We start from the raw sequence: 26,966 nt of genomic DNA on the forward strand, positions 1-26,966 counted from the left end.
ATTACCGTAATACAGGTGGCGCAGAACCCGCCGTTACCGTAATACAGGTGGCACAGACCCAGCCGTTACCGTAATACTGGTGGCGCAGACCCCGTCGTTACCGTAATACAGGTCGCAGACCCCCGCCGTTACCGTAATACAGGTGGACCAGACCTAGCCGTTACCGTAATACAGGTGGCGCAGACCCAGCCGTTACCGTAATACAGGTGGCGCAGACCCAGCCGTTACCGTAATACAGGTGGACCAGACCCAGCCATTACCGTAATACAGGTGGTGCAGACCCAGCCATTACCATAATACAGGTGGTGCAGACCCCGCCGATACCGTAATACAGGTGGACCAGACCCAGCCATTACCGTAATACAGGTGGTGCAGACCCAGCCATTACCATAATACAGGTGGTGCAGACCCCGCCGTTACCATAATACAGGTGGTGCAGACCTCGCTGATACCGTAATACAGGTGGACCAGACCCAGCCATTACCGTAATACAGGTGGTGCAGACCTCGCCGTTACCATAATACAGGTGGTGCAGACCCCGCCGATACCGTAATACTGGTGGCGCATACCTCGCCGTTACTGTAATACAAGTGGCGCAGACCCCGCTGTTACTATAATAGTGGTGGCTCACCACTTCTCATCCACTTATGTCCTGTCACTTACCGCCACACTCTCCCGCCTCGCCATACTCTCCCGCCTCGCTCACGGCCTCCTATAATATGTTATCGTGAATTTTGCTTCGCCTGCCATTCTGGGTGCCGGAATGGAGCTCTATGTACCCGATCCCTTCATGCCATCTACTGCAATAGGTGTTAGAGTGGTAGTGGGTCGCAGTAACATTTTAAAGGAGCCCCTGCAATACACACATGCTCAGAGAGAAGGGATCTTCCTACAAGGGGTCTAAAATAACAAGTAATTCATCATTTTGACCCCAAACAGTGGACCACTGTGAGCAACATCATCATATCTACTCATCATGCAGCTGTAACCGGGCAGCAGGGAGACGCTCTCAGATATAATATCAGTGCCTCAGTCCTCTCATCAGCACAGCTGTAACCGGGCAGCAGGAGCCGCTCTCAGATATAGTATCAGTGCCTCAGTCTCCTCATCAGCACAGCTGTAACCGGCAGCAGGGAGACGCTCTCAGATATAGTATCAGTGCCTCAGTCTCCTCATCAGCACAGCTGTAACCGGGCAGCAGGGAGACGCTCTCAGATATAGTATCAGTGCCTCAGTCCTCTCATCAGCACAGCTGTAACCGGGCAGCAGGAGCCGCTCTCAGATATAGTATCAGTGCCTCAGTCTCCTCATCAGCACAGCTGTAACCGGCAGCAGGGAGACGCTCTCAGATATAGTATCAGTGCCTCAGTCTCCTCATCAGCACAGCTGTAACCGGGCAGCAGGGAGACGCTCTCAGATGTAGTATCAGTGCCTCAGTCTCCTCATCAGCACAGCTGTAACCGGGCAGCAGGGAGACGCTCTCAGATATAGGATCAGTGCCTCCGTCTCCTCCTCAGCACAGCTGTAACCGGGCAGCAGGGAGCCGCTCTCAGATATAGTATCAGTGCCTCAGTCTTCTCATCAGCACAGCTGTAACCGGGCAGCAGGGAGCCGCTCTCAGATATAGTATCAGTGCCTCAGTCTCCTCATCAGCACAGCTGTAACCGGGCAGCAGGGAGCCGCTCTCAGATATAGTATCAGTGCCTCAGTCTCCTCATCAGCACAGCTGTAACCGTCAGCAGGGAGACGCTCTCAGATATAGTATCAGTGCCTCAGTCTCCTCATCAGCACAGCTGTAACCGGGCAGCAGGGAGACGCTCTCAGATGTAGTATCAGTGCCTCAGTCTCCTCATCAGCACAGCTGTAACCGGGCAGCAGGGAGACTCTCTCAGATGTAGTATCAGTGCCTCAGTCTCCTCGGCACAGCTGTAACCAGGCAGCAGGAAGCCGCTCTCAGATATAGTATCAGTGCCTCAGTCTCCTCATCAGCACAGCTGTATCCGGGCAACAGGGAGACGCTCTCAGATATAGTATTAGTGCCTCAGTCTCCTCATCAGCACAGCTGTATCCGGGCAGCAGGGAGGCGCTCTCAGATATAGTATCAATGCCTCAGTCTCCTCATCAGCACAGCTGTAACCAGGCAGCAGGGAGGCGCTCTCAGATATAGTATCAGTGCCTCAGTCCTCTCGTCAGCACAGCTGTAACCGGGCAGCAGGGAGACGCTCTCAGATATAGTATCAGTGCCTCAGTCCTCTCATCAGCACAGCTGTAGCTGAGTAGTATGTACATACTCTTAAATAATAGTAATAGAACCACAGTTCACATAGCAGTTGGGGTAATTTAATATAGCTTTTCTCCTGCAGGTTCCACAGGTTGTCCACAGGATAACCATTGGGATATGAGGTAGCGACAGCGGATTGACACCAATGATCAAAGCTTTCGGCCTCCCAGAATGCAACGGGCCAGTCCCCTATATTCCCGCCTCCTGGCACAGGCAATTCAGTTTATTTTTGTTGGTGCGGTAGGAGCCGGACCACGATCTTTGGGCTGCTGATTTTTGCAGCCATAAGCTTGTTATTTAATTCATTTTTATCATCTTAACGGTTTTTGAGCGAGTTTCTAAAAAGCGTCTTACATGCACCTAAGAAAGAATCACTCCAACAACTCCCTGCCGGATCGCTACAACACTTACCCACATGTACAGTGCTGTTTCGGCGGGCATCTGTGTAGGATGTACTAGCAAGTCCAGCTGACATTACCAGACTGTGACTGGAGCACGGGGAGAAGGTAAGGCGTCGGTTCCGCTTAGCGGGAGAGACGCGAGACACAGCCGCACTCTTGAGGAATCATCACACACTGGGTCTGCACACAGAGACGAGGATGAAGGTCCCAGCTCAGTAGATGTACCTGAGCTAATTAGTGCTATGAAAACCATTCTATCTTTAGAGGAAGCAGCAGAGCCTTTGTTAAAATCTAAGGCACCTGTGTTTAAACGTCCCAAAACAGTCAGGACTGAATTTCCTGTGTCAGAACAGCTGATTGAAATTATGCAAGATGTCACGATCCTGACTGTAGTTCTCATATTGGGTGACTTACCCCCTGCCATCTGTCTTGGATCCTGTGTCTTTTCTGCTCGCTGGGATAAACAGCTTGACATTACCATGAGTTTCCTGAGTTCTCTGCCTGGAAGGTAAGAGTTAACGAGCTCCACCTGTGGTGATTAATCTACTGTGTGAGTCTGAATTCAGAAATCTGAAGTTAAGGCCTAAAAGCCAGCATCCTCTGTTTGTTTGCAGAAGTTCAGGCTTCAGTGTTCTTTCGGCCTGCTAGGCCTCACTCCACATCACAGCCTAGTCTAAAGTAGTCACATGACAGTGACTGTTCACCTGACCCAGAGCTGTCCAATCCTGTGCCAGCCTGAGACTCTCTGAGTCACCTGACACTGCTCACCAATCACCAAGGACCAGGAAGTATAAGTCTGGAGACTTGAGGTGGAAACTCTGGCAGTTCCATGTGTCACACTCACAGCTATGTGTGAGCTTAGAAGCTGAATTCACTAAGGTAACATTTGTACTTTGGTTCCTGGAAAACTCTGCTCTTTGCTACCCAGTCTGCTGTACAGTTGTGTTATCATTGGTATCCAGCCTTGTCTTAAAACCACAGTCGCAGTATTCTACAGACTCCTCTTAAAGCCATAGTCACAATATACTGCAGTCTTAAGGGCACAGCTGCAGCATTCTACAGTTTCGTATTACAACCCAGAGCCGCAGTCTTCTACAGTCTGGTCTTAAAGCCACAGCCGCCGTGTTATTCAGCCTTGTCTTAAAGTCACAGCCACAGTCATCGTTGCACTCACAGTTGCGTTTCCAGTTATATCCAGTACCAGCCCGGATTACAGTTGCGTTCCAGTATTCCGGTTCCCAGTCTCACCAGTAACCAGACCGGTTCTCAACCTCGTCAGTAATCTGCCCAGTTCTGCGCAACTGCAGAAAACCTATTTCATAGTAACCTTGAGTACACAAGCACCTACTCCTGTGACATTATATCCAGTAAATTCACCATCCTGCTATCAACCTCGAGTCCCTGGTGATCCAGTGGTCAGGATACGGCTCTCTCTGCCAAGGCCCGGGTTCAATCCCTGGTCAGGGATTGCTGCTTCTTCTCACTGATCCTACAGACCTGCCTAATATACACATAGTCCTCCAGTCGCCAGCACAGACTTCACTAACGCTGGGTTCACAAAAACCACAGTCATGACACAAGAGGCTTGGGTTACGACCCGTAAGAAGTTTAGAATTCCAAAGAAATGGAATTCCAATTATCCTCTTTCGGCTGGGTACTGTTTAAAAAGGGAAGTGGCTCCCAAAGTAAATACGCATGTGATTCGATTGGTGCGAAAATCTACGTTACCTTTGCCTTCAACATCATTAAATGATGTCACGGATAGGAAAATAGATGTTTTTAAAAAAACAAAACATTTTCTCCTTGTCTGGGGCAATTGTAAGACCAGCCATGGCTTCAGCCTGGATGGCAAAAGCAATGGCAGCCTGGGCTGATGCATTGGAGGATAATTTTTCATTGGCATCTAGAGAGCAAAATTTCCATATTGCACATATTAAACAGGTGGCTATTTTTATGGAAGAAACAGCCTTGGATATGGGTACAATTGCCTATCAAGCATCTGCCTCAGCGGTAGCAGCTGCAGAGCTGTGTGGCTGCGTACATGGAAAGCTGACTTAGAATCCAAGAAGGTCCTGAAGTTTTTGCCTTTTACTGGAGATATTCTTTTTGGTAAAGAATTAAACAGTATTTCTCTAACGTCCTAGTGGATGCTGGGACTCCGTCAGGACCATGGGGAATAGCGGGCTCCGCAGGAGACAGGGCACATCTAAAAAAGCTTTTAGGTCACATGGTGCGTACTGGCTCCTCCCCCTATGACCCTCCTCCAAGCCTCAGTTAGGTTTTTGTGCCCGTCCGAGAGGGTGCAATCTAGGTGGCTCTCCTAAAGAGCTGTTTAGAAAAGTTTTTTTTTTAGGTTTCAATCTCAGTGATTCCTGCTGGCAACAGGATCACTGCATCGAGGGACTTAGGGGAGAGATTTCCAACTCACCTGCGTGCAGGATGGATTGGAGTCTTAGGCTACTGGACACTTAGCTCCAGAGGGAGTCGGAACACAGGTCAGCCTGGGGTTCGTCCCGGAGCCGCGCCGCCGATCCCCCTTACAGACGCTGAAGAGACGGCAAAACGGAGGTCCGGAAAGCAGGCGGCAGAAGACTCCTCAGTCTTCTTGAAGGTAGCGCACAGCACGGCAGCTGTGCGCCATTGTTGTCACACGGCTCACTGACTCAGTCACGGAGGGTGCAGGGCGCTGCTGGGGGCGCCCTGGGCAGCAATATAATTACCTTTAGTGGCAAAATAAATACATCACATATAGCCATTAAGGCTATATGTATGTATTTTAACCCAGGCCAGTTTCTTAAAAACCGGGGAAAAGCCCGCCGAAAAAGGGGCGGAGCTTATTCTCCTCAGCACTCAGCGCCATTTTCCTGCTCAGCTCCGCTGGTGAGGAAGGCTCCCAGGTCTCTCCCCTGCACTGCACTACAGAAACAGGGTAACAAAGAGAAGGGGGGCATAAATTGGCGATATTTATATATTAAGAGCGCATATATAGTAAACAACACCTTCTAGGGTTGTTTATATACATTTATAGCGCTTTTTGGTGTGTGCTGGCAAACTCTCCCTCTGTCTCCCCAAAGGGCTAGGGGGTCCTGTCTTCGATTAGAGCATTCCCTGTGTGGCTGCTGTGTGTCGGTACGTGTGTGTCGACATGTATGAGGACGATGTTGGTGTGGAGGCAGAGCAATTGCCGATGATGGTAATGTCACCCCCTAGGGAGTCGACACCGGAATGGATGGCTTTAGTTATGGAATTACGTGATAATGTCAGCACATTACAAAAGTCAGTTGACGAAATAAGACGCCCGGCAAACCAGTTAGTACCGGTTCAGGCGTCTCAGACACCGTCAGGGGCTGTAAAACGTCCTTTACCTCAGTCAGTCGACACGGGTACCGACACAGATGAATCTAGTGTCGACGGTGAAGAAACAAACGTATTTTCCAATAGGGCCACACGTTATATGATCACGGCAATGAAGGAGGCTTTGCAGATCTCTGATACTGCTGGTACCTCAAAAAGGGGTATTATGTGGGGGGTGAAAAAACTACCTGTATTTTTTCCAGAATCAGAGGAATTGAATGACGTGTGTGATGAAGCGTGGGTTAACCCCGATAGAAAACTGCTAATTTCCAAGAAGTTATTGGCATTATACCCTTTCCCACCAGAGGTTAGGGCGCGCTGGGAAACACCCCCTAGGGTGGATAAGGCGCTCACACGTTTATCAAAGCAAGTGGCGTTGCCGTCTCCTGATACGGCCGCCCTCAAGGATCCAGCAGATAGGAGGCTGGAAACTACACTGAAGAGTATATACACACATACTGGTGTTATACTGCGACCGGCAATAGCCTCAGCCTGGATGTGCAGTGCTGGGGTAGTGTGGTTGGATTCTCTGACTGAAAATATTGATACCCTGGATAGGGACAGTATTTTATTGACTCTAGAGCAATTAAAGGATGCTTTCCTTTATATGCGAGATGCTCAGAGGGATGTTTGTACTCTAGCATCAAGAGTAAGCGCGATGTCCATATCTGCCAGAAGAAGTTTATGGACGCGACAGTGGTCAGGTGATGCGGATTCCAAGAGGCATATGGAAGTATTGCCATATAAAGGAGAGGAATTGTTTGGGGTCGGTCTTTCGGACCTGGTGGCCACGGCAACTGCCGGCAAATCCACTTTTTTACCTCAGACCCCCTCCCAACAGAAAAAGACACCGTCTTTTCAGCCGCAGTCCTTTCGCTCCTATAAAAAGCGACCAAAAGGACAGTCTTATCTGCCGCGAGGCAGAGGAAAGGGTAAGAAAGGGCAGCAAGCAGCCCCTGCCCAGGAACAGAAGCCCGCCCCGGCTTCTACAAAGCCATCAGCATGACGCTGGGGCTTTACAAGCGGACTCAGGAACGGTGGGGGGTCGACTCAAGATTTTCAGCAATCAATGGGTTCACTCACAAGTGGACCCGTGGGTCCTGCAGATAGTATCTCAGGGTTACATGCTGGAGTTCGAAAGGTCTCCCCCTCGCCGGTTCCTAAAGTCTGCTTTACCAACGTCTCCCTCAGAAAGGACGTCGGTTTTGGAAGCCATTCACAAGCTGTATTCTCAGCAGGTGATAGTCAAGGTACCCCTCCTACAACAGGGAAAGGGGTATTATTCCACACTATTTGTGGTACCGAAACCGGACGGTTCGGTAAGGCCTATTCTAAATCTGAAATCCTTGAACCTGTACATAAAGAAATTCAAGTTCAAGATGGAGTCACTCAGAGCAGTGAAAGCGAATCTGGAAGAAGGAGACTTCATGGTGACCTTGGACATAAAAGATGCTTATCTACATGTCCCGATTTACCCCTCACACCAAGGGTATCTCAGGTTCGTGATACAAGACTGTCATTATCAGTTTCAAACGCTGCCGTTTGGGTTGTCCACGGCCCCTCGGGTCTTTACCAAGGTAATGACCGAAATGATGGTTCTTCTACGAAGAAAAGGCGTATTAATTATCCCTTACTTGGACGATCTCCTGATAAGGGCAAAGTCCAGAGAACAGCTGGAAGTCGGTGTAGCGCTAACACAAGTAGTGCTTCAGCAACACGGGTGGATTCTAAATCTTCCAAAATCTCAATTGACCCCGACAACACATCTGCTGTTCCTGGGCATGATTCTGGACACGGTTCAGAAAAAGGTATTTCTCCCGGAAGAGAAAGCAAGGGAGTTATCCGAACTTGTCAAGAACCTCCTAAAACCAGGAACTGTGTCAGTACATCAATGCACAAGAGTCCTGGGAAAGATGGTGGCTTCGTACGAAGCGATTCCATTCGGCAGATTCCATGCACGAACATTTCAGTGGGATCTGCTGGACAAATGGTCCGGATCGCATCTGCACATGCATCAGCGGATAACACTGTCACCGAGAACAAGGTTGTCTCTCCTGTGGTGGTTGCAGACTGCCCATCTGTTAGTGGGCCGCAGATTCGGCATACAGGACTGGGTCCTGGTGACTACGGATGCCAGCCTACGAGGTTGGGGAGCAGTCACAAAGGGAAGAAACTTCCAGGGCGTGTGGTCAAACCTGGAGACGTCTCTTCACATAAATATACTGGAGCTAAGAGCGATCTACAATGCTCTAAGCCTGGCAAAATCGCTGCTTCAGGGTCAGCCGGTGTTGATCCAGTCCGACAACATCACGGCAGTTGCCCACGTAAACCGACAAGGCGGCACGAGAAGCAGGAGTGCAATGGCAGAAGCTGCAAGGATTCTGCGCTGGGCGGAGAATCATGTCGTAGCACTGTCAGCAGTGTTCATCCCGGGAGTGGACAACTGGGAAGCAGATTTCCTCAGCAGACACGACCTTCACCCGGGAGAGTGGGGACTTCATCCAGAAGTTTTCCACATGATTGTGAACCGTTGGGAAAAACCAAAGGTGGACATGATGGCGTCTCGCCTCAACAAAAAATTGGACAGGTATTGCGCCAGGTCAAGAGACCCTCAGGCAATAGCTGTGGACGCTCTGGTAACACCGTGGGTGTACCAGTCAGTGTATGTGTTCCCTCCTCTGCCTCTCATACCAAAGGTACTGAGAATTATACGGAAAAGAGGAGTAAGAACAATACTGGTAGCTCTGGACTGGCCAAGAAGAACTTGGTATCCGGAACTTCAAGAGATGCTCACGGAGGATCCGTGGCCTCTACCTCTAAGAAGGGATCTGCTTCAGCAGGGACCTTGTATGTTCCAAGACTTACCGCGGCTGCGTTTGACGGCATGGCGGTTGAACGCCGGATTCTAAAAGAGAAGGGCATTCCTGAGGAAGTTATTCCTACTTTAATTAAAGCCAGGAAAGAAGTGACCGCACAACATTATCACCGCATTTGGAGAAAATATGTTGCGTGGTGTGAGGCCAAGAAGGCTCCAACGGAAGAATTTCAATTGGGTCGATTCTTACATTTCCTGCAAGCAGGATTGTCTATGGGCCTCAAATTGGGGTCCATTAAAGTTCAAATTTCGGCCTTATCAATTTTCTTCCAGAAGGAATTGGCGTCAGTGCCTGAAGTACAAACTTTTGTCAAAGGTGTACTACATATACAACCCCCAATAGTGCCTCCAGTGGCACCGTGGGATTTGAACGTGGTTCTAAATTTTCTCAAATCTCATTGGTTTGAGCCTTTAAAATCGGTAGATTTAAAATACCTTACATGGAAGGTAACCATGCTGTTGGCCCTGGCTTCAGCCAGGAGAGTTTCGGAGTTGGCAGCTTTGTCATACAAAAGCCCATATCTGATATTCCATTCGGACAGGGCAGAATTGAGGACACGTCCTCAATTTCTCCCTAAGGTGGTTTCGGCATTTCACTTGAACCAGCCTATTGTGGTGCCTGCGGCTACTAGCGACTTGGAGGACTCCAAGTTACTGGACGTTGTCAGAGCATTAAAAATATATATTTCAAGGACAGCTGGAGTCAGAAAATCTGACTCGTTGTTTACATTGTATGCACCCAACAAGTTGGGTGCTCCTGCGTCTAAACAGACGATTGCACGTTGGATATGTAGTACAATCCAACTTGCACATTCTGTGGCAGGCCTGCCACAGCCTAAATCTGTAAAGGCCCATTCCACAAGGAAAGTGGGCTCATCCTGGGCGGCTGCCCGAGGAGTCTCGGCATTACAACTTTGCCGAGCAGCTACGTGGTCAGGGGAGAACACGTTTGTAAAATTTTACAAATTTGATACTCTGGCTAAAGAGGACCTGGAGTTCTCTCATTCGGTGCTGCAGAGTCATCCGCACTCTCCCGCCCGTTTGGGAGCTTTGGTATAATCCCCATGGTCCTGACGGAGTCCCAGCATCCACTAGGACGTTAGAGAAAATAAGAATTTACTTACCGATAATTCTATTTCTCATAGTCCGTAGTGGATGCTGGGCGCCCATCCCAAGTGCGGATTGTCTGCAATGCTTGTACATAGTTATTGTTACAAAAATCGGGTTATTACTGTTGTTGTGAGCCATCTGTTCAGAGGCTACTTCGTTTGTGTTATCATACTGTTAACTGGGTTCAGATCACAAGTTGTACGGTGTGATTGGTGTGGCTGGTATGAGTCTTACCCGGGATTCAAGATCCTTCCTTATTGTGTACGCTCGTCCGGGCACAGTACCTAACTGAGGCTTGGAGGAGGGTCATAGGGGGAGGAGCCAGTACGCACCATGTGACCTAAAAGCTTTTTTAGATGTGCCCTGTCTCCTGCGGAGCCCGCTATTCCCCATGGTCCTGACGGAGTCCCAGCATCCACTACGGACTATGAGAAATAGAATTATCGGTAAGTAAATTCTTATTTTTGGATTCAGAAGCAGACTTCACTTTCCCAAAGTTTCCTTCCACACACAAATCCAAGCCCAGATTTCCAGCTTTTTGGCCCTTTTAGGACTCAAGGAAAAGCGAAAGGAAAGGGTTATGGCAAACAGTCTCAATCTGACAAGTCTGGTAAGACTAAAAAGCATTGGGCTACCAGAGGGCCGGCTTCCAAGCCAGAAGATAAGCCATCAGCCTGATGGTGCGGGCCTCCATTTGGGGGATCCCAGGGTTGGAGGTCAACTTCTTCATTTTGCACAAATCTGGCAACAGTCCACCACAGATGCCTGGGTGCAAGAAAAGGTATTTCTCTGTTATGAAGTTGCCTTCAAGAAACGCCCTCCTCAAAGGTTTTTTTTTGTACCAGCCCATCTTCAGTAGAAACGAAGGCCAGGTCTTTGCAAGAAGCAGTTCAGAAGTTGCTTCAGTCGGGAGTGATCATTCCAGTTCCATCTGCGCAACAACGACAAGGTTTTTATTCCAACCTGTTTCTGGTTCACAAGCCAAATGGGTCATTCCGGCCCATACTCAATCTCAAGGTGCTGAACAAGTACATTTGGGTGCCTCGGTCACATATGGAGACTTTACGTTCCATTATTTTGGCCATGGAGCCAGAGGATTTTATGGTATCCCTGGATATCCAGGATGCTTACCTACATGTTCCTAAGGTACTGTCCCATTAGTGCTATCTCAGGTTTGCTATCCTCCAGGAAATCTTTCAGTTTCAGGCCCTACCATGTGGACTGGCCACAGCTCCCAGAGTGTTCACCAAAATTATGGTGGTTATGGCGGCTTATCTCCAGGGGATAAGAATTTTTCCTTACCTCAACGATTTAGTAATCCTTGCACAATCTCAGGAATTGATGAGAATGATGGTGTCGACATTCAACATGGTGGAGTATGCTCAGTTCCACTCGAGGCCTCTGCAACATCTGATCCTTTCCAAATGGAATGGGTTACATCAGACAATAAAACCTCAGACTACTAATGAAGTCATTAGCCTGGTGGCTACAGACATAGCATCTGGACAAAAGGAGACCCTTTTGGATATCAGATTGGGAGGTTCTGACAATGGATGCTAGTCTTCAGCGCTGGGGAGCGGTGTCAGGAAGAAGTTGCTTCCAAGGGCAGTGGACCAAGGAAGAAAGTTGCCTGCCAATAAATATATTGGAACTTCGGGCCATATATATGGCACTCTTTCAGACAAAGGACATTCTTCAGGGGAAACTAGTTCAAATTCGCTCGGACAATGCAACGGCAGTAGCGTACCTCAATCCTCAAGGAGGAACTCGCAGTCAAAAGGCAATGAAGGAGGTAAGCCGCACGTTAAGATGGGCAGAACTTCATCATCTAGCCTTGTCCGCAGTATTCATTAGTGATGAGCGGATTCGGTTTTACTCGGTTTTACTCGGTTTTACTCGGTTCTCAAAACGGCATCTTATTGGCTCACGGATGTCACGTGTTTTGGATAGCCAATAAGATGCCGTTTTGAGAACCGAGTAAAACCGAGTAAAACCGAACCTCGCTCATCACTAGTATTCATTCCGGGAATCCAAAACTGGGAAGCGGATTTTCTCAGTCGACACGCCATTCATGCAAACGAATGGGCTTTACACCCCGAAGTCTTCCAGACTCTGGTAGACAAGTGAGTGTTACCGGAGATAGATCTTATGGCGTCCCGTCAGAACAACAAAGTTCCCGAACACGGATCAAGAACAAAGGATCCCAGAGCGACCTTTGTGGATGCCCTGTCAGTGAGATGGGACTTTCATCTGGCCTATGTGTTTCCACCAATCGCCCTGTTGCTCAGGGTGATGCGAAAGGTAAAACAAGGAAAAGGCACCGTGATACTAATAGCTCCGGCCCAGAAGACGTTGGTACAGAGATCTGCAGAAGCTGTCGATGGATGCTCCACTCCTACTCCCCCAACGTCCAGATCTACTGTCTCAGGGTCCTTGCTATTACAAGCACCGGGATTGACTGTCTTTGACGGTGTGGCTCTTGAGACTTCCATCCTGAAGGCAAGAGCATTCTCACAACAGGTAATTCAAACAATGCTTAGAGCAAGGAAACCTTCCTCAGCTCGCATTTATCACCGAATAGAGAAGGCCTATATTCAGTGTTGCGGTGACCGGAAATTTGACCCTAGGTCTTTCAGAGTTTCCAGAGTCCTAGCATTCCTTCAGGCAGGAATGGACAAAGGTCTATGGGTGGCTTCCTTGAGAGTGCAGGTGTCAGCATTGACTGTATGGTTCCAAAATTGCTAACCTACAGGATGTTCGCACTTTCTTCCAGGGAATGCTTCACATCCAACCTCCTTTTGTTCCTCCTGCAGTTCCTTGGGATTTAAGTTTAGTCCTTAAGGCGCTTCAAGTTGCTCCATTTGAACCACTAAAGCAAGTGGATGTTAAATGGTTGACAGCTAAAGTTCTCTCTACTGGCTATTGCTTCAGCTAGAAGAGTTTCAGATTTAGGGGCATTAATATGTTGCCCTCCTTTTCTGATTTTTCATCCAGATAGAGCGGTTCTCAGAACCAAATCTGGTTATCTTCCTAAGGTGGTGTCTAAATTCCACCTTAACAAAGAAATTGTAGTCCCGGCCTTCCAAGGACGAACCTTTCTGCGGGAGATGCAGCATTGAATGTAGTCCGTGCCTTAAGGATCTATATGGATCGTACTAGTGCCATCAGAAAGACAGACACTCTCATCATTCTCTATGGATTTCACAAGATAGGATGGCCTGCTGACAAGGAGACACTGGTGAGGTGGCTTCGAATGATGAGTTCAGACGCATACTCTCAAGCTGATCTCCCTATTCTGGCTAATGTCTTGTTATGCACACCAGTGCCTGCAGGAAAGTACTGGTGTCAGAACTGTTATGCACTTCAGTGTCTGCAGGAATGTACTGGTGTTTGAACTGTTATGCAAAACAGATGGACTCACAGACAAACTGGGGGATATGACATAATGTACACAGAAGGTGATAGGGTAACAAAATACACACAAAGTGAACAGAGAAGCCCAGAGGCTAAGGAACTGGGTATCTCCCTTGTATTAGAACTGCTCAGATGGAAAAGCAAGATGTTGTGTTTTAATACGTAGAGAACCCGAAATGCTGTTGCTAAGGGCAACAGCAAAACCCTAAAGGGTTACCAACGGGTGTGGCAGTAAACTCCTTGGTCAGAGATGGAATGATAGACACAAGGAGAATCTCCACAATCCTAATTCTCACTTGCAGTGCACAGGTTTTAGCTTACTGCCACTAAACTGACCCCTGACACCTAGCACAGTGAGACAGGATTAGACAGGCAAGTCTTAGAATACAGCCGCAAACTTGCTAAGTTCACAGAGTAGTAACAGAACCCCAGCAAGCTAAACGACTGACTCCAGTCTTACTGCTAGGTCTGGATTGGCAGAGTGTAATACCAAATCCCCAGGCCTATTTGCAGTAAGCAACAAACAAATACAAAGCTACACAGTACTGGGGATTTGGTATTACACTCTGCCAATCCAGACCTAGCAGTAAGACTGGAGTCAGTCGTTTAGCTTGCTGGGGTTCTGTTACTACTCTGTGAACTTAGCAAGTTTGCGGCTGTATTCTAAGACTTGCCTGTCTAATCCTGTCTCACTGTGCTAGGTGTCAGGGGTCAGTTTAGTGGCAGTAAGCTAAAACCTGTGCACTGCAAGTGAGAATTAGGATTGTGGAGATTCTCCTTGTGTCTATCATTCCATCTCTGACCAAGGAGTTTACTGCCACACCCGTTGGTAACCCTTTAGGGTTTTGCTGTTGCCCTTAGCAACAGCATTTCGGGTTCTCTACGTATTAAAACACAACATCTTGCTTTTCCATCTGAGCAGTTCTAATACAAGGGAGATACCCAGTTCCTTAGCCTCTGGGCTTCTCTGTTCACTTTGTGTGTATTTTGTTACCCTATCACCTTCTGTGTACATTATGTCATATCCCCCAGTTTGTCTGTGAGTCCATCTGTTTTGCATAACAGTTCAAACACCAGTACATTCCTGCAGACACTGAAGTGCATAACAGTTCTGACACCAGTACTTTCCTGCAGGCACTGGTGTGCATAACATATTCAGCAGCCTCTGCTTACCCTGAAAAGAGGCCTTATAAAGCAGGTGCTGTCCACGCCCCACTCAGACCTCACAGACTGTGAGCACAAAAACCAGCACCGGATCCCCTGCCGTGCACAGAGCCTATAACCACTGCACAGCAAAAGACCCGAACCGGAGTATCAGCTGCGCTCAGGTTACTCCACTAGCACTTGTCTCCCGGTTGCCATGACGACGTGGCAGCACAGGGCAGGAGACCCTAACATGTCTCTGCTCACTCTACTTGTAAGGTAGGTCTTTCATGGGCAACACAACTTAATGCCTCAGCTGAACAGATATGTAAGGCAACCACTTGGTCTTCCATTAATACATTCATTAGACATTATGCCTTTGATACCTTTGCCTCTTAGGACTCTGAATTCGGGCAAAAGATTTGATTTAGGACATCCCAATGTTTATCCTGTGGATAACCTGTGGACCCTGCAAGAGAAATGTGTAATTATGGTAGACTTACCGTCGATAACTATATTTCTCCTAAGTCCATAGTATCCACAGGGATCCCACCCTGACGCACCTGATTTGAGGATCCTTTCACCTACTAACCTCTTCCTTCTTGTACGGAAGGTTTTGAATGTGTGTTCTTCTCATTTGATTAGGGCTCTCTATGATGCTCCTGCCTTGAGCTTTGGAAAACAACTGAATTGCCTGAGCCAGGAGGCGAGGACATAGGGGACTGGCCCGTTGCATTCTGGGAGGCCAAAAGCTTTGATCGTTGGTGCCAATCCGCTGTTGCTACCTCATATCCCAATGTTTAGTCTGTGGATACTGTGGACTTAGGAGAAATAGTTATCGATGGTAAGTCTACCATAACTACATATTTTATTGATGTCTCTCATAATACACAGGATTACACAGTAGTGGAGAAGACATCTGGTGAGTGTGAGACACCCAGCAGCCATTCCCGTGTGTCAGGAGGACTAAGCAGGTTCCAGAGCCCCATCACGGTTCCTCCACCTCACTCACTGATACATGAGAGAGACAAGGACCAGAAGATCCTGGAACTCACCAACAAAGAGGTGACTGCTTGGAATGGGACATTATACAGTAACACCAGGGGATGTGTCTGGGTGATGACTGTATCATTGTGTGTGTCAGGTTCCTATAAGGTGTCAGGATGTCACTGTCTACATCTCCATGCAGGAGGGGGAGTATATAGAGGAACACAGGGGTCTGTGCAAGGACATGATGATGGAGAATCACCGGCCCCTCACATCACTGGGTAAGAGGAGCCTGTCATGTATTGTACAGGGGAGAGCAGGTATGGTGGCCCCTATATACACACAGCATCTGATAATCACATATATACACTGTACTCAGTCACTGTGTGTCTCCTACAGATGGGCCCAGTAACAGAGATACCCCAGAGAGATGTCCCCGTCCTCTGTATTCCCAGGATTGTACAGAGGAGAATCACAGGATTCCACAGGAGCATCAGGTAGGTGGGATTTAGGATTTCTTTAAATATCAAAACCAGCTGGGGGGCGTGGCCTAGCGGGACATGGAGTAGCAGCTCGGCGTGAGTGCTCTCCACTCCCATATATCCGTTCTGCATATCCTGAGGTGTCGTTCCCCCCCCCCCCCCCCCTCCCGAGCCCAATTTACCTCATCTAGTGGGGGAAGGAACCAAGCCGCAGTGGAGCCATTGCGAGCCGTCGGACGGGTGCAGACTGAGGAGAATCCGGACGCCGAGTCTCCTCTCCCCTGGCCTTTCTCCTCTTCTAAGATGGCGCCGTGACTTCCGGTCCCGGCTATCCAGGGCGTCCTCATAGTGTGCGCTGTGCGGTAGCCGCTCATACGGGGGACTGCTGACTAAGCCTGTCGGAGCCTGCGGGTCATCCTCCTGTGTTTGCCCGGCGCTGCTGTGTGCTGTGACACCCGCGACCCCCCTGTCACGGGGGAATACAGTGTTGGCCTGCTTGTTCCTGCACACCACCCTCCTTGCTTCCCCCGGCGCTGCTGTGAGCTGAGGCACCCGTGACCCCCCCTCTCCACCCTTGTGATGCCTGTGTGTTACAAGGTCTGGGGCTACCAAGGAGGCCTGCATGAAATAGGGGTCGTGCTCCTTCCTCCTAGGTCCCTCCTGTACGCTCATGTGGAACTGCACTGGACTGCCATATATAGTTATCTGTGGTGCTGTGACTATATCCTTCTGCTTCCAGTGTGTGCACACACTACTATCAATCTGAGCTATACAACCTCTGTGCTGTTGTTTGATATTCTTTGAGCTACTGATCCTGAATTACTCTAATATATCTACAAAATGGTGAGGAATCACCATAAATGTGCTGCGGCCCGGCTTGCACGTTACTCGCATACCCCTGGAGGGTGCGCAGCGGCGCCGAGTGGGGGTGGGAATACTCCTCCACCGGTGTCCCCCTGTCAATCATCCTCCTCTGGTGATGCCTCTGATGATGTGCTGCAAAAAGTGTTGGAAGCCCTGGCGGCTTGCGAATCCCGTCTCTCATACAAGATAGGCCAGGTGCAGGCTGACCTGACCATAATCCATCATGATATTCAAAATGTTAGAGAACGGGTCGGGGAAGTCGAGACACGAACATCCAAGCTGGAAGATAAGATCTTTCCGCTTAGCTCCCGTGTTACTGTCATTGATGGTCAGCTGTCCGATATAAAAGGCAAGATGCTAGATATGGAAGGCAGACTGAGGAGGAACAATGTCACTTTGTGGGGCTTCCAGAGAAGGAGGAGGGCAATGCCCCGGAGCAGTTGGTTGAATCTTGGCTGAAAAATAATTTTGGGGCTGACTCCTTTACGCCTTTCTTCACAGTTGAACGGGCTCACAGAATCCCTTTCAGGCCGCTGCCGCCGGGTGCGCCACCACGCACACTCATAGCGAAATTTCTCCACTACCGAGATCGGGACGCTGTTCTATCTCTGGCGCGCACCAAGGGTCCCCTGTTGTGGAATGGCTCCAAAATTTCCGTGTGTCCTGACCTTGCGCTGGAGCTGCAAAAGGACTGTGCACAATTTGTTCTGATTAAAAGATGCCTCAGGGAACTGAATCTACAATATGCAATGCTTTTTCCTTCTAGGCTGAGGGTGGTGGCGGACGGAGAAACCAAATTCTTTGCTACCCCTCAGGACGCTGCCCTGTGGCTGGATCAATGGGCCCCGGCCAGACGGCGCTTGATGATGATCCTTAATGTGTGATATGTTCCTATGTTTAGGCTGATATTTCTTGCTGATATCCACGTTGCAGTATGTTACCCGGATAATACTACCTTGCCTCTGCTAATGTTTATTTTTTCACTTCACTGTTGCTTATATTTAGGGTTCGGGGTGGGGTCTCCTCACTTTTCCTAGGTGAGGGTTGGGGAAATACGCCCTTTGTCTTTGGGTCATTTTATTCATTGCCCTTTTATGTTGGTATAGTTTGTTTTTTCTTTGTTAAAGGGGAACAGTTTATTGGGATAAGGTATGCCTCAGTTCAGGCGGGTATACGGGGAGGGGGGGCAGGATGGGAGGGATTGTGTTTTGTTGTTTGTTTTCTTTTTTTCTTTTCTTGTATGTGTTGCAGACACTATGGGTTCATTGATTTTTTTTCAACTTCATCTTGTCTTGGTGTTGCTGGCCTGGCGGGGATACGCGGGACCGACCATATATTTTGTTTTGTCTTGACTTATGGCCTCTAATCAACTTAAATTTCTATCCTGGAATGTCCGGGGGCTGAACGATAAAGTCAAACGTTCACTAGTGCTTCGTCACTTTAAACAATATGGTGCAGATATTGTTTGCCTCATGGAGACCCATCTGGTGGGGGCAAAAGTCCTGACTCTTAAGAAACCATGGGTGGGCTGGCCATACCACTCCACCCATATGTCGTATTTGCGGGGTGTGTCAATTCTAGTCCGAAGGTCGGTCCCGTTTGTCCTTGATTAGGTCCAATTGGACCAGTGGTGCAGATATGTTATTCTAAAATGTCAAGTTTATTCTATGTCTTTGCTTATCCTGGCTGTTTATATACCGCCCCCTTATTTCCCGGAGGTTCTCAGAAAGGCAGCCGAGTTTATCACGTTATATCCAAATGTTGCTATAGTTTGTCTGGGTGACTTTAATAACGTCATCGACCATGCTTTAGATAGAACTAGACGGTCCCCTGATTCTCCTGTAGTGCGCAGGAGGGACTTTGCGCTGCTGCTGGACAGTCTGAGCTTGGTCGATGCATGGAGGGTCCGTCATCCTGGCATATGACAGTATACATGTTTTTCTCGGGTGTCGTACGGAATGCCAGCTCCCGGCAACCAGCATACCGGCGCCGGGAGCCCGACCGCCGGCATACCGACAGTGTGGCAAGCGCAAAGGAGCCCCCTGCGGGCTCGCTGCACTTGCCACGCTGCGGGCACAGTATTTTATTCTCCCTCCAGGGGGGTCATGGACCCCCATGAGGGAGAATAGTTGTCGGTATGCCGGGTGTCGGGATTCCGGCGCTGGTATACTGTGCGCCGGTATCCCGACATTCGGCATACAGAAGACCACCCGTTTTTCTCCTACCTACTTATCCTTCTCTAGGATAGATTTGGCCCTCACCTCTAAAGGCTTGCTGACGCGGGTGGTTGATGTTCAGTATGCTACTAGGGGCATTTCAGATCATTCCCCGGTAATTCTTTGTTTAGACATGGGAGATGTTAGGGGGGCACGGTTTTGGAGGTTTAATTCCTTCTAGCTGACTCAGATGGGCACCGGTGCGGAGTTGGAGGAGATGTGGGAGGCCTTTTTGCTGGAAAACCAGGGCTCGGTGTCTGACACAGTTTTATGGGATGTCTTTAAGGCATATGTCCGTGGCACCCTGATCAAAACAGTAGCTGTCTTGAAATTTGGTTATGCCCAGGGTGAGCATGACCTTGAGGCAGGATGTAGGAGGTTGGAGCTGCAGTATATGGCCGATGGTCTTGACACTACGAGGTAGAGGTGGTTGCTTGCGCAGGCTGAATGGCGTGACTGCTTGGCTGATAAGGCTAAGTACCGTCTACTTTATGCTCAACACACGTACTATGCAATGGGTGATAGGCCTGGTAGCTTTATGCAACATTGGCGGGTGCGGACAGGGCATCTAATACGGTGCCTGCAATTTGTACCAATGATACTGTGAGTCATTGTAATACTCCCGATATTGGTGGTCATTCCGAGTTGTTCGCTCGCTATTTTTCTTTCGCAACGGAGCGATTAGTCGCTAATGCGCATGCGCAATGTCCGCAGTGCGACTGCGCCAAGTAAATTTGCTATGCAGTTAGGTATTTTACTCACGGCATTACAAGGTTTTTTCTTCGTTCTGGTGATCGTAATGTGATTGACAGGAAGTGGGTGTTTCTGGGCGGAAACTGGCTGTTTTATGGGTGTGTGCGAAAAAACGCTGGAGAAACGGAGGAGTGTCTGGGCGAACGCTGGGTGTGTTTGTGACGTCAAACCAGGAACAACAAGCACTGAACTGATCGCAGATGCCGAGTAAGTCTGGAGCTACTCAGAAACTGCTAAGAAGTGTCTATTCACAATTCTGATAATCTTTCGTTCGCAATTTTGAAAAACTAAGATTCACTCCCAGTTGGCGGCGGCTTAGCGTGTGCAAAGCTGCTAAAAGCAGCTTGCGAGCGAACAACTCGGAATGAGGGCCATTGTGGGGGACTTTGTAGACTACTATAGACGGCTGTATAGTTCTAGGCTTACTCACACTGAGACGGAAATAGAGATGTACTTAGCTGATATTCCATTACCCACGCTGTCCCAGGACGCTATAACGTTTTTGGACTCCCCCTTAACACTGACTGAGGTGGAATCAGCTGTTAACTCTTTTCCTGGAGGGAAGACCCCAGGTCTTGATGGAATGCCCCTGGAACTTTATAAAATGCACTTATCTTTTTATGGCCCTATACTCCTTTTATATATATATATTGTGACAAGAACACTGGGATAGTGTTTGAGGGCAGGTATGTTTGTCCCAGGTTCTTGTCTTACATGTTTTAGAAAATGTTAACTTCTAGGAAAAATGCTTTTGTTTTGTCAGAACCTTTTCAGTTTGCTGTAAAAGCTGGGTATAGGCTCTAAGAGAGAGATAAGGAGAGTTCTAGACATTGGGCCCAGTTCGGGTCTTTGGCCTCACAGAGGGCTAATCAGGGTTTCAGCTGTGTAAGAGTGTTATAGGGCTGCTAGCCTGATTAGTATGAGCAGACTGCCTGGGAAGACTGGAGGGATCTGTGTGAGAGAAACACGCTTCCTGATACAAGTGAGCTACACAGTATTTACTGGAGAACTCTGTGTTTTTGCTTAGTGACAGGAATATCTTGTGTTTAGTTAGTGCCGGACAGGCAAGGTATTTTCTTTTGTTGTTTGTTTTATTTTCTGTTTCAAACGGGGCCAGTTGTACCAGACACTGGACTTGTGTTGTTCCTCAGCTGCTGCGTGCTGCCATATTCCCCAGGAAGAGGCGCCTTGCACCCCTACAGTGTTACAACTTGGTGGAGAATGCGAGCACTCCGTTCTGCGCATAAGTGAAAGCAGCAGCTTTGTGAGGCCTGCAGAAAACGGTGGTTTATGCAGATACAGCCCAGTGTGATGTTACTGAGACTTGCCCTGAGGATTTGATATATGTCCTGGGTGAAAGCAGCTATAAAGCCGCCTGAAAAGTCTGTCGACATGGAGGAACTGCTCAAAGCCTTGCTGCAAGCTACAGCGGCTCAGCAGGAGGCCAACAGACAGCAGCAGGTGGCAATGGAGGAAAATTGGAGACTACAGCGAGAGGCCTTAACAGAAATGATGCAGAGCCTTGCAGCCCGGATTGGAGATATGGCCGTCAGTGCTCCGACCAGCTCTAGTTCTATACGGGCCAGTCACTTCCTGCAGAAAATGACAGAGGCTGATGATGTGGAGGCCACGTTTGAAAGGACTGCAGAGCGTGAGAACTGGCCAAAAGCACAGTGGGCCAGTCTGCTGGAACCTTTTCTGTCAGGTGACCCCCAAAAAGCGTACTTTGATTTAAGCCCTGCTGAGGTTCGGGACTATGATAAACTAAAGACTGAGATCCTGACCCGCCTGGGAGTCACGCTGTCAGTACGAGCACAACGGGTGCACTGTTGGGTGTACGCCATGGAGAAGCCTCCGCGCTCCCAGATGCACGACCTTATTCAGCTAACAAAAAAATGGCTACAGCCAGAGACATTAACTGGTCCCCAGATGGTTGAAAGAGTCGTCATGGACCGCTACTTGAGGTCTTTGCCCATGGTCCTGCGCAAGTGGGTGAGCCATGGAAACCCGGGTACTGCTGACCAATTAGTGGACATGGTAGAGCGGTATTTGGCAGCAGAGGAACTACTGATGACCACCCAGCAACCCATAGATCCTCGACAGCGGCCTTCAGTAAAGACTGGTAAGACTGTTCCGTGGGAAAACGTTGCTGGGCGGTTAAGAGAACGCAAGGCTGGAGAGACTGTAAACACTGGCCCTGGAGACAGGCCAATGGGGCTAGAACGTTCTATGTTGCCCAAACGGGTTGATAATCGTGTGGTTAAATGTTTTAGATGTGGTATGCCAGGTCATGTTATTGCCAATTGCCCAGTCATGCAAGAACCCATGCAATGTGATGCTGCCTTTGAATGTCGCAGAATGTCTTTCTTTGCTAGGTTAGCCTGTACTGTGGTACCTTCACCTGAGCTGGAAAAACAAATGTGTGATGTGTTCTTAGAGGGTAACCGGGTAGAGGCCTTGCTAGATTCAGGAAGTTTAGTTACCCTCGTGAAAGCTGGGTTAGTGAACCCCTTAAAGGTCTAGCAAATACCTATTGGGGTAACTTGCATACATGGGGATACCCAGTATTATGTCACTGCTGAAGTGAATATAGAAACTTGTTGTGGGTCAGCAATGGTTAAAGTAGGACTTGTCCCCACCTTGGTGCATAAGGCCATAATAGGGAGGGATTTTCCTCATTTTTGGAAACTGTGGGAATCACGTTTATCAACAGATGTGAGAAGTGAAGAGCCAGTTGATAATACCGGTGATTGTATGGATGTACGTGTGTCTTCGGAACTTACTGACCCTTTGCCTTTTGCCAGTTTGGCTGGGGAAGTGACAGATGGGGAGTCCAGTGAGGACCCTCTTGCTGGGAACGGAGACATAGTGGTTAGAAATGAAAGCGTGCCTGACCTGGAGGTAAAAAAGGATCTGTGTGCATCTGAACAGTTAAAGGATCCTACCTTGATAAAGGCTAGAGAGAATGTTAAGATTGTTAATGGGGAGCCTGTGGTACCAGGTGACAGGGTTACGTATCCCCACATGGCCATCTGTAATGAGCTCTTGTACCACATTGTCAAAAAGGGTGAGGATGTGGTAGAACAGCTGGTAGTACCCCAGCCTTATCGGAGAACAGTACTAGATTTAGCTCATAGTCACGTTACAGCAGGACATTTACGGGCAGAAAAAAACACTGAGAGTTTTACAAAGGTTCTTTTGGCCAGGGGTTTATAAAGAAGTGTCTGAATATTGTTCTTCCTGTCCTGAATGCCAGTATCATGCCCCTAGACCCCATTTCAGGAGCCCACTAGTTCCCATGCCTATTATAGAGGTCCCGTTTCAGAATAGCCATGGATCTCGTGGGGCCCTTGTTAAAGTCCGCTCAGGGCCATCAGTATATCCTGGTAATAATGGACTATGCCACTCGATATCCTGAGGCTGTCCCTTTACGCACTATCACAACCAAGGCGATAGCTAGGGAGCTGGTGCAGGTTTTTAGTAGAGTGGAAATACCAAAAGAAATTTTGACTGACCAAGGTACTCCATTTATGTCAAGGGTCATGAAAGAATTGTGCAAATTATTTAAGGTCACTCACCTCAGGGCGTCCATTTACCATCCCCAAACTGATGGGTTGGTGGAAAGGTTTAATAAAACATTAAAAAGTATGTTAAAAAAGGTGGTTGATAAAGATGGGAAAAATTGGGATTGTTTGTTGCCCTACTTGTTAATGGCCGTCAGAGAAGTTCCTCAGTCCTCTACGGGGTTTTCTCCATTTGATTTGTTGTATGGTAGACACCCCAGAGGGCTGTTGGACGTTGCCAAAGAGACGTGGGAAGGACAGCCCACTCCTTATAGAAGCGTTATTGAACATGTAACACAAATGCAGGATAGGATTGCAGCCGTGGTACCTATTGTCAGAGAGCACATGGATTAGGCCCAAAGTGCTCAACAGAGGGTATACAACCGGAGTGCCAAGATACGGGAATTTGCTCCTGGAGATAGAGTTCTTGTTTTGGTACCCACTGTGGAAAGCAAGTTCCTAGCTAAATGGCAGGGTCCATTTGAGATTAGGGAAAAAGTGAATGAGGTTAATTACAAAGTATACCAGCCGGGAAAGAGAAAACCCGAACAAATTTATCATGTTAACTAAATCAAACCCTGGAAAGATAGGTTGTCTCTGTCAGCGGAGCCTTGCCCTTCGGTGTCTTCACCTCGGTTGCTTCCCGCAGTGAAGGTGTCAGAGACATTATCAGCTGGTCAGAAAAATCAGGTTAAAGAATTTCTCATCCAAAATAGGGAAATATTTTCAGAGCTGCCTGGCCGAACGACCATAATAAAACATGACATTGTCACAGAACCAGGGGTCAGGGTCCATTTAAAGCCATATAGGATTCCGGAAGCTCAGCGAGAAGCTGTTTCTAAAGAAGTTAAAACCATGTTAGAACTTGGAGTCATAGAGGAATCTAACAGTGAGTGGTCCAGTCCCATAGTTCTCATCCCGAAGCCTGACGGTAGCATACGCTTCTGTAATGACTTTCGTACGTTAAATGAGGTGTCCAAGTTTGACGCATACCCCATGCCCCGTGTGGACGAGCTTATAGAAAGGCTGGGAACAGCCAGGTTTCTCACCACGTTGGACCTGACCAAAGGTTACTGGCAAATACCTTTATCTGATGACGCAAAAGAAAAAACAGCCTTTTCGGTTCCGGAGGGGCTGTACCAGTATAAGATGTTACCCTTTGGGTTGCATGGGGCTCCAGCAACCTTTCAACGGGCGATGGATAAAATTTTGAGGCCCCATAGAAAATATGCAGCTGCCTATTTGGATGATGTAGTAATTCACAGTACAGACAGGGGGTCCCATTTGGTTAAAGTACAAGCAGTACTGGACTCAATCAGAGAGGCAGGGTTAACTGCTAACCCAAAGAAGTGCTGCCTCGCAATGGAGGAGGTCAAATACTTGGGCTTCACCATAGGCAGAGGTCTGATTAGGCCCCAATTGAATAAAATTGATGCTATTCAAAACTGGCCTCGTCCAGTGAATAAAAAACAGGTAAGGGTTTTTTTGGGAATAACTGGGTACTATAGACGGTTTATTCCCAATTTTGCGACCACGGCGGTGGCGTTGTCAGACCTTACCAAAGGGAAGCAGTCAAATATGGTGAAATGGAACCCTGATGCAGAAAAAGCGTTCCAAGCGTTAAAAGTGGCTTTGTGTTCACAATCGGTATTGATAACACCAGATTTTTCAAAAGAATTTGTGGTACATACAGATGCCTCAGAGGTAGGGATAGGGGCTGTGCTGTCCCAAACCAGAGATGGGGATGAACACCCTATCATTTATTTGAGAAGGAAACTCAATGAGCATGAAAAAAGGTATGCCATTGTGGAAAAGGAGGCTTTGGCCATTAAGTGGGCACTAGATACCTTGAGATATTACCTCTTGGGTAGACAATTCAGACTTGTGACAGACCATGCCCCTTTAAAATGGATGTATGTAAATAGAGGCAAGAATGCTCGTGTAACTGGATGGTTTCTAGCGTTGCAGGACTTATAGTTTGCTGTCTAACATAGACCGGGAACACAATTGGCCAACGCAGATGCATTGTCTCGCATCTTCTGTTTGGGGGCTACAAGTGTTCCGCCCCCTAGGTCGAAACAGGGGAGGGGGATATGTGACAAGAACACTGGGATAGTGTTTGGGGGCAGTTATGTTTGTCCCAGGTTCTTGTCTTACATGTTTTAGAAAATGTTAACTTCTAGGAAAAATGCTTTTGTTTTGTCCGAACCTTTTCAGTTTGCTGTAAAAGCTGGGTAAAGGCTCTGAGAGAGAGATAAGGCGAGTTCTAGACATTGGGCCCAGTTCGGGTCTTTGGCCTCACAGAAGGCTAATCAGGGTTTCAGCTGTGTAAGAGTGTTATAGGGCTGCTAGCCTGATTAGTATGGGCAGACTGCCTGTGAAGGCTGCAGGATCTGTGTGGGAGAAACACGCTTTCTGATACAAGTGAGCTACACAGTATTTACTGGAGAACTCTGTGTTTTTGTTTAGTGACAGGAATATCTTGTGTTTAGTTAGTGCCGGACAGGCAAGGCATTTTCTTTTGTTGTTTGTTTTATTTTCTGTTTCAATAATACTGGCCGGGGCCAGTTGTACCAGACACTGGACTTGTGTTGTTCCTCAGCTGCTGCGTGCTGCCATATTCCATATTCCCCAGGAAGAGGCGCCTTGCATCCCTACAGTGTTATATATATATATATATATTGTATTAATTTATTTGCGCAGGGAAGGTTGCCTGACTCCATGGCTGAGGCCCTAATTATAGTCCTCCTTAAGCCGGATAAGGACCCAACACGGTCGAATCTTACCGTCCGATTTCCTTGTTAACAACTGACGTTAAGATTTTTAGCTAAAATACTAGCAACAAGGCTTAGCGCTGTGATTCTACAATTGATACATGAGGACCAATCAGGGTTCATGCCGGCCCGGTCCACTTTACCTAATCTATGTAGACTCTATACGCATCTCCAGGCCCCTCACGAGGGGTCCTGCTAATCAGCTATAGTCTCCCTGAATGCTGCTAAGGCGTTTGATTCTGTGGAGTGGGGCTTCTTGTGTGGGACATTGGACCGATTTGGTATTGGACCTATTTTTAAAAAGTGGGTCCAGCTGCTATTTTCTGCACCCCAGGCTAGGGTTTCTGTTAACGGCCACATATCCTACATTTTCTCTTTACAGAGAGGGACGAGACAGGGTTGTCTGTTGTCCCCGATCCTATTTGCTCTGGCCATAGAGCCTTTGGCCTATATTATTGGATCCTCCTCGCGGGTGGCGGGCTTCCGGTTGGGTGGTAGGACAGACAAAATTGCTCTTTATGCAGAAGATATTCTGTTGTTTGTATCTGAATACCTTACCACTATGCCTGATATCTTGAAAGTAATTAACACTTTTGGGGGATTCTCTGGTTTGTCCATTAACTGGGACAAGTCCTGTGTCCTCCCGCTTAGAGGCCTCTGTCCTGTCTGCCCTCCCGGGAACCTGCCGCTTCGCTGGGTGGACTCTTTTAAATACCTGGGGGTATGGGTTACCAACCAGTCCTCGCAAT

The 26,966-nt window shown here is 48.2% G+C and overlaps 1 protein-coding gene across 1 annotated transcript in view; it reads left to right on the plus strand.

The window, feature by feature from the left end:
- Positions 1-26,966, plus strand: part of LOC135057100 (oocyte zinc finger protein XlCOF7.1-like) — a 173,415-nt gene that overhangs the window by 929 nt on the left and 145,520 nt on the right. Inside the window, exons 2-4 of the mRNA XM_063963001.1 lie at positions 15,473-15,643; positions 15,723-15,846; positions 15,965-16,062. Of these exons, the coding sequence (XP_063819071.1) occupies positions 15,762-15,846; positions 15,965-16,062 (183 nt within the window). The 5' untranslated portion in view covers positions 15,473-15,643; positions 15,723-15,761. The remainder of the gene's footprint in view (positions 1-15,472; positions 15,644-15,722; positions 15,847-15,964; positions 16,063-26,966) is intronic.

The sequence above is a fragment of the Pseudophryne corroboree genome, chromosome 3, assembly GCF_028390025.1.
Source record: "Pseudophryne corroboree isolate aPseCor3 chromosome 3, aPseCor3.hap2, whole genome shotgun sequence".
In the NCBI taxonomy this organism is placed as follows: Eukaryota; Metazoa; Chordata; class Amphibia; order Anura; family Myobatrachidae; genus Pseudophryne; species Pseudophryne corroboree.